The 10,487-nt window shown below is 42.4% G+C and overlaps 1 protein-coding gene across 1 annotated transcript; it reads right to left on the bottom strand.

Moving 5' to 3' along the window:
- Positions 1–1,064: 1,064 nt before the first annotated feature.
- Positions 1,065–7,927, bottom strand: LOC140925497 (uncharacterized). Its single transcript, XM_073375440.1, has 4 exons — positions 7,775–7,927; positions 6,710–6,835; positions 1,295–1,495; positions 1,065–1,148 (listed from the first exon to the last, which is right to left on the bottom strand). Exons 1-4 carry the CDS (start codon positions 7,823–7,825, stop codon positions 1,065–1,067), a joined length of 462 nt encoding a protein of 153 aa, XP_073231541.1. The 5' UTR covers positions 7,826–7,927.
- Positions 7,928–10,487: the final 2,560 nt, after the last annotated feature.

The raw sequence follows: 10,487 nt of genomic DNA on the forward strand, positions 1-10,487 counted from the left end.
GCCTGTTTCCTGGTAACAATAACCTTATTTAATAAGGACTCACTCTTTACGTCCCAGTGTCGTCCTTTGATATCAGTCGCACAATTCAAGTCATATACCCCGTGGCAACAGGGAGGAGAGTTCTTGGGATTCCCCTCCCCTTTGAAGTTTACATGATTAGTGTGTGACGGTCTACTTACCCAATGTAGCCATCTCCCAAAGAACAACACCAAAAGACCAACTACAGAGAAAAGCACTAAGGTCATGAATATGCCCACTGCATGAACATTACTTTTCTTCTCTTCTTTTTACATGATGAACTTAAAGCAAAAGGGCGTGTCTCCACCTTTCCATGCCTTCGCCCTTGACTGAACCCTATGTCACCAGGCCTCAGCTGCTCAAAGCCCTTAGCCAATGGCCTAGCAAAGTTAATAGAGTAGGGATCGGAAAGGAATACCAATTAAGGTGACGGATTTGCCACATAATCGTAACTAAATGATCTTTACATACACTCCGAATTAAGAATTCAGCAGACGCTGCTCTCGCTCAGGACTTATACGCAAACTATGTAGTCCCGAGTCGAAATTATATTGACAAGTACGAAATCAGCCACTATAACCACTGAAATTATACATCGATTTGAAATAAACTCGCTGATCACGACTTTTAGGGAAACTGACTGAGGTTTTCTGAGCAGTACTTTATCGAAATGAGTTTAAAAGAGTGGGATTTTTTTATACTCACACATCACTTTTGGTGGTGTAGAGGCCTTGATAAAGTGCTTCGGGGGCCATCCATTTTACAGGAAGTTTTTTGGACTTCGCTGAGCTGCTCACATCTTCATAGATTTGTCTCATCAACCCAAAGTCTGACACTTTGATTTGGTTGTCATGGCCAACAAGAACATAACGTGCAGCAAGGTCTCTGTGAACAAGATTTTTTTCGGCAAGATGATTCTAATTTTAAGAAGGAAAGAGAAAAATGAAAATAAGTACCATAAAACTTCAGTTACCGGGCTACTATTGCCTAGAAAGGCATGGGTGAAGGCGTGAAAATTATAGGAGCCAATAATCAAAAGTGAAATATCACAACTGAACTGATCTTAACGGCTGATTCAAGTTCAGACAAAACATGCCGAATTTGTTCCATCGACTATGACAATTTCTCCTCTAAAAACCATTAATCATCTAGAAAATTAACTTATTTTTCCTTTATTTCTTGCTTGTGGAATAGTCTTTGATAACGATTTTTGAAGGATGAAAACAAAACCTGAATGGAAGCAACGTTTCTCAGAAAATAATAATATAGTAATTACCATTCCTTTAGCAATTTGCCAAGCAAATAAAAAGAGTTGTTTTGTTCGAAAGTTCTCCTCCTCGTCTTCTTCATCACTGCTGAGATCCTCGTGTATGCTTTCGATTACAGTTGGCATGGCGGGTGAAGGCTTTGCTTGACTTTTTCCTGTTACCTCTTGGCTGCTTAGTAGTTCTTTGTCCTTTACTTTCCACTCCCCATCCTTACGAAAATTTAGAAACAAAATCATTAATGGTCTAGCTTAAGCAACTCGAAGAAACCGTATAGATCGACTCAATCGCTAAGACGCAGCTAACGCGCTACTAGAACTCGGCCAACAGCGAGGTCTGATGGAAACCATGCAGCCCCTTTTGTCAAAGCCTTAAAAGCCCTTGTGGACGGCCGTTCTCTAGGCGTTGCGGTCTATGGCGAAGGTTTCCTATCTAAGAGTGGGATTCGATTCAGTTTTTTGTTTCAGGCTGTCTTTCAACCTCTTTAGTGGGTGTCCAATGCTACGTGCACCGCTGGCGACCTCAGAGAAGAAGACCATCTTCGGGAAGTGCGTGCACTGCACGAAAAATTTGATTTACACCAAATTTACTTGGTGCAAAAAAGTGCAAACTAGGGATAAATAAAGGGCAAAGATGGTAAATACCGCATTTGCCCTAATATTTACACCCCCATGTAAACTGGCAAGCAAATACGGTATTTACCATCTTTGCTTTTAATTTTTCCCTAGTTTGCACTTTTTTGCAACATATTTACACCGAGTAAATTTGTGTAAATCTAATTTTTCGTGCAGTGGTGTCTTCCATTCAAACCACACGTCCAACCCACCAACAGACCGTATCAAAGGCCTTGGTCAGGTGCACAAAGAGGATGTACAGGCTCTGATTCTGCTCGCCGCACTTTTCCTTGATCTTTCCTACGGGGAATATTATGGCCATTGTCCCTCTGTTTCTCCTGTACACTGACTCTCGGAGACGAAAATCATCCAGGAGGTGGTGTGTGATACAGCTTAGTATGATGCGTGCCATGATCTTTCCTTGAATACTCAACAGCGAGATGCCTTTGTACTGTGGTTGTCACAGGATGCTCTGTCATCTTTGTTCTTGTACAAGTGGATGGCGTTCGCGTGCTTGAAGTCCCTAGACACTGAGCCCTTGACCCAAAACTGCTGCATCAACTCAGTGAGCTTGACTGCGATGACCTCTCCTCCCTCCTTAAAGATTTTTGGAGGTATCTCATCAGCAACAGGTGCCTTCCCAGCCTGGAGCTGCTTATTTTTTTCTGGGTTTCCCTCAGTGTTGGGGGATCGTCAAGAGAGCTTAGAACCGGGCGCTGAAGCATATCTTGGATGGCTCACTGGTCGATCTGTTGAGAAGTTGGCTAAAGATTTTACACCAACTTTGAACGATATCAGACTTTCCTGCAAGCAGGGTTCCATCAGAAGATGGGACAGGAGCCACGGCATTGGAAGAGGGACCATATACAGTCTTCAAGCCCTCGAAGAACCTCTTAAAGTTGTGCTCGTCTGAGTGTTGCTCCAGCTCTGCAGCCTTGTGTCGCCACCACTTATCCTTCATCTGTCTCAGCTCAGTTTGGACTTTTTTTCTGAGGTGCTTGAGGCGATCGGGCCTGGCAGTTGAGGTCTTTTGTTAAAGCCAATTGGTAAATGCTTCCTGCTTTTGCTTCAGAGGGCATGCGTTTTCTGCTTTGTTGGTTTCAAAAAAGTCCTGTTGTTTTCGCACTTTCTGCTCAAGTGGTAATTTGTAAAATCGAATGCTGCATCTCTATAGTTACCCCAGGCTTTCATTGCATTATTTTCAGTCGGTAGGCTGTCGATCTTGTCCTCAGGTTTGTTGCGAGGGTTGCCTTGATGTCAGGGTCGGCACAATATGACTATTAATCACTCTCAAAGAAAAAACACTGACAAAATGTTTGAGCTAAATGCGAGTACAAGAACAGTTGTTTAGCCAAGTAGACGTAATTGACAATCATGAAGTTTCTCTGTGTTTAGCTTAAAAGTGGCAGGTTTACAGCTATCAAACTCGTATCCTCCCTTTAGCAGTCTGTTCTCAAAATGTCTGGGATGAACTAAACCACGACAGTTAAAGAAAGTCCTGGTGGCTTCACCGTACGAAGTTTACCCAGGAAGCCACGGCCAGTGTCGAGTCTACAACTAAAATAGCATTGAAACGAGAGGTTGTGACGTAATTCATGACGGCTATAGCAACAGAGGACCTACAGCGACTATTATGTTGCGTTCTTCTTTAGTCGAAACTAAAAATTAAAATAGTTGTCTATTTATTTCGGGCTCTCGCCCCCCCCCCCTTATCTAAGGGTCTGAATGACCGCTCCCCCCTTATCTCAAGGTCTGGATCAGGCACTGCACTAAACTGTGCAGTCGACGTATCTGGAGACTTGCTGAAATTGGAGGCAGATCCCAGTAGAGCTCCTCGTTTGATATATGATCTCTCCAGCTTATGTTTAGAGCAGCACGTAGCAGCCTTGTGTAGCAGCCATCAATTTGTTCTTCCAGTGTAGTAGTCAATGTCAAACTCTCTGACCCGTACAACAGAACAGATTCAACTGAAACTCTAAAGAAACGTATCTTTAGATCTCTGTTGAGGTTGATTTCCACATCGCTGTTAGTTTGTTGCTAGCGGCCCAAGCTTTTCCTTCACGGATCGCGAAGTCTTTCTTTGTTTGCTCTATCCAAGAGTCTAAGTACTTGAAATCGTCCACTTGTCTTAGCTTTGAATGTCTAGGGTAGTAAGGTCGCCCTGTGTCGGAGGTTGTAGGCCATGTGTTCGGTCTTGCCAGTGTTAATGTGCAGAGCAGCTTCTGTGGCAGCCGTTTCAACTCCCTCTAGCAGTGATTAGGCTTTATCCAAGTTATCTGAAATCAATGCGATATCGTCAGCAAAGTCTGTGTCAGTGATCATAACTGCGGGAAAGCGATGACTTCTTCTCTCAGTCAGTGTAAATCCAAGGTCTTCGTAGCCTTCAATTGCGGATCTCATTGCGTAGTCTAATGCTATGATGAACACGAACGGAGCTAACGTGTCACCCTGCAGTACTCCAGCATGGAAAGCAAAGAAATCTGTTTCTCCACCAGGTGAGCAAACTTTGGCTTCAGTGTTATAATACATCGACGCTCTAGCCAAGACTATTTGATTTAGGATGCCGTAAGCCTTCAGAATTTCAAACCTTTTGTCTCTGTTCACTGAGTCAAACGCCTTTTTGAAGTCCACAACGGTAAGAACTGCTGTTATAGATTCTTGGCCTATATGCCTTCTACCAATCTTCGAAGAGTAAATATCTGAGCAACTGTTGATCTTCCTGGTCGGAACCAGTTTTTATTTGTGCACAGAGAAGGGGTCTAAGTAGGGGCGGATCCTGTTACGAAGCACTCTATTGTAGTTCTTAGCTGCTGTTTGAATTAGTGCAATACCACGTTTGTTATGAGGTTCACTGGGATCGCCCTTTTTTGGGTACAGGGTTTATAATGCTCTTGGACCTTAGCTCAGATTTTCCGCTACCTTCAAGCATCATATTACACACGTCTAGCAACTGGTCACTGAGTAAGCCACTTTTCTATACTTCAGCTGGGATTTCATATATGCCAGGTGCCTTATTGTTGGCAAGTGTGTTGATGCTGGTATTGAGTTCTTCGAAAGTGTAGGCATTAGTGCTGATCGGAATAGTATCCTGTACAATTTACAAACCGGGTTCCTGTCTTCGGCCACTGGTTGGCCTAAGAGTGTGGTAAAATGGTCCCTCAACTTTTCCATCCTCACTTCAGCAGTTTTGCCTTTAAGACGACCTGTAGTTGACGAAGTCCTTCCCGTTATCTCATTAATAGTATCCCATACTCTTTTTGCCGTATGCTGCACTGCAGCGTTCTCAATCTCAGCGCATTTCTGGGCCAGAAATTCCACTTGTTCGCTGTCATATGCAGCTTGAAGTTCGATCCTCTTTGGTTTGTTTTAGGTAGTTCGCATTGTCAGAGTTGGTGAGACATTTTTCAAATAGGCTTTCTTCAACTCGTTCCTTTTCTCCTTGACAAGTTCTTTCTCCCAGGGCACTCTCTTTTTCAATCGTTTCTTCCTAGGAATACACTTCTCTAAGCTGTATCCATTTGGGCCTTGATCATTGTAGTATACAGATCGTTCACAGTGTGTTTTTCCTTAATCTCGTACAAGGCCTCAAAGCTATTCTTAACTTCCACAGTATAAGCCTCTCTTACGGAATGGCTGGTGCTAAAACAACGCCAGTTAAAACTGGTACGTTTGCCAGTTGTTTTCCCATTGGCTAACAAACTGAGGCGTAGTTTAGTTACGACAATCTTATGGTCTGAATATACTGTACTGAAAGAGTCATATGCCTGACAGTCTTTGACACTGTTCCATTATTTCCTGTTTACCAGCAGTATATAATCAAGTTTGGCTTTGCAACCATTTGGCCATATCCAACATAAACGTCTTTTTCCCAAAGCTAAGCCCATTACAGTCTAAGGGACTGATTTGTGCATTCAAATATCACCACATGTGATCTTAAGGTTATGTCCAGGTTGCCTCTTTATTACTTCAGAGAGTGTGTTGTAGAAGTCTAGAGCATCGCTGTCACCCGAGCAGTTCAATGGGCTGTAGCAGCATATAATGGTAGTAGCAGGGTTGGCACTAAAGTTTGCCACAATGATCCGGCTATTAACTACTACAATATTGCCCTCTAGGGAGTTGTGAGCAGAGAGGCTTAGCAGCATACCCACTCCTTCCACGCAACTGTTCATGGACTTCTTCCAGCACGAGGAATTGGCCAAGATTCTTCCTTTGCCGACAACAGTATAGTGCACGTGCGCACTATCGTGAAATTTTCGATGTTCCTGCAGACAAACAACAGATATTTCTTTCTCCTCTGCCAGCGCGGTAAGCTCTCCAATCTTCTCAATGGAGTTGAGTGAACGGATGTTAAAAGTTGACACCAGAGTGTTTATCTTGCATCTTAAGAGTCTTCCAGTAGCTGACTTATCAACTCCAACATGGTTGCCCACTGGGGGACGCGGCCCTTGTTTATCCCTGCGAGGACCGAGCAAGTATGTAGGGAAGTTTGCAGTGTTTATCAAATCAATGTTTTGCTAGGCTCACTGAGAAAAATCCCAGCAAGGGATGCTGGAGGAGCGCCAGACCTTCCAGCAGTGGGCTCGTTTTCTTCCTTAGCCTGTGGCAAAAACAAAAACCTGATTGCCAGGCAACAGTGTCGTGACCCTGACAGGACTAACGGGTGCTACACCTTTCCCAAGGGCTACCCGGAACTGTGCATTGCAGCGTAGGGACGTTTATGACCCTGAGGTACCAAATGCACGAAGTACACCAAGTACCCACATACCCATACCCGCATTACTTGTAGTGGTAAATAATTATAAAACTTCTTACTTGATTTTTAGCGGAAGTTGAGGGAATTACTTCAACATCTTTATCGCTTTGCTGTGCAATGTTCACTTGTTCCTTGTGTGCAGAATTTTCACCGTCCACAGCCTCATTATTAAAGGCGAACCTATGCTAAATGATTTTTTAAAAAAGGAAATTAATTTATATGTAGGGAAATTGTAACATTACATTGTTAGAAACTACAGTCTGTAACTAAAAATTAAAAAAATCACACAAGTTTAGGCAGACTACTGCCTTTTTCCTCTTACTATTTTATTTTCTTAAGATCCAATTTAAATCATGATATTAAATCTTATGCACTAATAGTTATCTTCCATGAGTTTCTGGGTACCTGTGCTAAAACTATGTAATTCGACTGACAAAAGAACAGAGAGGAGTTGACTTTGTTCATTTAAAGTTCCACTGAAATAAGATGGAAATTTTATTTACCATTCTTCAAAACCCACGCTATTTAATTCAATAACAATAGTCTTTCGTTACGTGATATCTCTTCAGTCACTGAAACGTCACCTTTCGCTTCGCCCTATGCTCTTAGGAATGAAATATATCATGTTACACCCTTCGTATCGCGAGACAAGGCATCTTCGGAGAGCAAGAGGCAGTCACTCGGGTCGGGAGAAAAGGCGCGGCAAAAATAGTTTTCAAGAAAGGGCGGAAGAGCCCCTGGGTGCCGACCCTTACTAAACTATTTCCAAACGGTCAAGTTGATTGTGTGCAAAGAATGCTTTGTATTATTGCGCCCAATCGATAAACAGCATCTCCCGAGTTCTTTTCGTGTGTTTGTACACGACAGCTATTGTCTCGCCATTATGATACTTGCTTGGCTCTTGAACCAAAGAAATACACGCTGTCAGGAAAGTTTCAGTTCGATATAAAACCCGTCCATGAATTCAAAAAACTGCAACTGTCTACCCGAAAACTAAATTTGGAAACGTATGTAAGGGTATTTAAAAGATGCTTATCCAAAAACATAAACTTGAGCTTGAAACACGTATTCAAGCTTGCATCGATCCTTATCGATCACGCCATCGTAAATATCATTTACGATACCTTGTGACAGAATGGTCTAGGAGCAAATTGGAACGGTCCTGCTGATAGCATCTGAAACGTCTTCCGAAATCATCAGTTGTTCCTCCGTTTCTGGTAGGGGCAAAGTAGGAAAAGCCAAGATTCCCCTTGCACAGCCAACCTTGGTGAAAGAACCGGACAAGTATGGCGAGATAAGAGCCGTCTTGTGCGAATGCACGAAAAGAAAATAGGAGCCCCTGTTCGCCCATTGGGCAAAATAATGCAAAGCATTTTTTTGTGCCCAATCAGGAGTCAGTACTCGCTGGATTAGGGAGTTTAAGAGTGGCTGTCTGTAAGGATCGAGAATCGGCGGTCAGCGACCCATTTGGCAAATCCCTGATATTTTGCCCAAAGTTAGCCTTGGGTAGACTGTTTTCAAAAAACATATTCAAAAGTTCCAACGGTTTTGTTTATTTGGGAAATTTGAGGAAAATTAAAAGTGCGGTCAAAATGCGGTCAAAGTGCGGTTTTTTGGTTGATCAAAAGGTGCGATTATAAACCTCCGCCGAAGTCTTAAAATGAAATCAGTTGACCTCAAAATAAAAAGAATTTCAAAGCAATCAATCTTCTACACTACCAATGTTTTAATCTTTTCAAATATGATAATACAATGGTTTTTCGGGCCATTAAGAAAACATCTTCGGAGACCGCTTTAGATGGCGGCAAAATGTAGCTTATATTCATCAGGATAAAAATGTTCCTGGTATGTCAGTTTTTAACAAATAAGCATTGCAGAGCTAAAATATAGGTCTTAAAGATTTACCAAGTAAAGTTTCAAGGTCGAACTCGGAACGCTTCCCTTCGAAGGAATCGAAAGTCTGAGCAATATCAACGTGCAAAATGGCGCTGGATTTATAACAAACATCCTATGCATCTTACATTATAGTTACAATCCCTTGCGTTAAAATATCAAACTACATTTACCTTTGACAGTTTTAAGTTTGCCGCTTCTTATAGAAATATCCACGAGCTCATAGGAGACACATCCAATGCTTTGAACAGATCATTTTGATGTAGATAGTCCGCTTTGGTTATCGCAAGGTAATGTAAACAAACGTGATAAATCAGTTAAACCAGCCGCCTTTGTGTCAAACTATCCATCCAGGACGTTTTCCTAGATATTTATCGTTCTGCAAGGTTTCTTGAATGAAATAGTAATCGTGTGACTTTAAAAAAAACCGAAGGTAGTTTGCTGGAAAGACCGTTGAAATTTTGGAAATAGTTATTACCGCGACAATAATAATAACCGGCAAAGTGCCACATCATAGCTACAGGCGGTATTTAATCATACAGGCAGAAACAACGTTGCGGAAAGCCATTTTCCACTAAAGGGAGAGTTTGAATCCACGTTAGTTTTCACAATTTCACACGGCTTTTGTTTTTAGTATCTGAAACACGTGAAGCTACATGGGTCAAGAAATCGAAACAAACGGCATTCTATCAGAATAAACCGTGTGTTGCTATTCGAGTCCAGTAAATGTAACGCAATCTCAGTTACCCTCTCCCACCCATCCAGCGTGGTTTAGAAACTTAAACAAGTTAATTTTGCTCAAATTAGTATTTTTCGTAAACGAAGTATTATTTTGAGGCTCCGGTAGGAATAATAATATTAAAAAAAAAAAACAATAGAAACAATAACTTCCCACCCGCGGGATAAATGTTTTGACCTGTTGTCAGGATCGGGGTAGGGAAGGAGTACGTTTAGAAGTAAAAATTTTTTGCAGGGTATTTTTCAAAGTAAGATCTTTGTTTTAGGTCTTGCTAAACGCAGTTATAAAATGAATTTCATTACTACATTTCGGTAGGGGAGCTTTCTTTGATTTTGGTTTTTTGTTTTTGTTTTGTTTTGTTTTGTCCTTAGCCTGAGTATCAGGCCTTCCTGAGGGGCTAGGGGAGAGGAGATTTTTAGATTGGGAAGGGGGGAGGGGGAGAAGAGAAAGGAAGGTCTCTCTCCTTCAGCTCTCTCCTTTTTTCGCTTCCATCTTTCCCCTTTCCCCCAGAAACGCCTGATACTCAGGCTATTTTGTCCTTGACTCTCAGACTTGGGGAGGAGGAGGTAGTCCCTTAGTTCCCGTCGAGGCGGCTCTGATCGCAATATTCTCATTACGTAAGTGGCTTTAGTTCCACCCCAAAACAGTTCCCTTCATTTTCATAGGTACTGCTACAGCTGCGGTCGTTTTAGAATTTTAAACCCTAGGCGATAGATACCAACCTAAGAGAGAGAACCTGGGAACGAGGTTGTAAAAGGTACGACTAGAACCTTGGCAATTGTTTGAGGGAGTACCCTTCTCCCTGTTTTCAACCCGTTTTACCAAACTGGTTGTCGCTAAAACACTTCCAGGAAGCTACTAATAAAAGAGTTACTTTCGGCATGTGCACTTTTTGGTTATTTCCTCCAAGAGTGCCAAGTATGGAGCCTTCTTGCGCACAGGCGGGACAGGTGCATCAAGGCAGAGATCCTCGCACAAGCGTTGAAGCATCGGTAGCGTGAGGACTTTCAAGTTACCACTGAGTGCCATCTCACACAGGCTGTACTGATCGTATACCAGAGGATGGTTGAGCTGAATGGTTTCAACGACCTCCTTCGCTGCACTAAAGTTAGCTTTCTCTTGAGATGCCCGGATATCGGCTTCATTCGCTTGTAGCGCTTTGCCTTGAGAAGAAGGACGCAATCTGCAAGCTGGTTAGGAATTCT

This window comes from Porites lutea, unplaced genomic scaffold (assembly GCF_958299795.1).
Source record: "Porites lutea unplaced genomic scaffold, jaPorLute2.1 SCAFFOLD_104, whole genome shotgun sequence".
Taxonomy (NCBI): Eukaryota; Metazoa; Cnidaria; class Anthozoa; order Scleractinia; family Poritidae; genus Porites; species Porites lutea.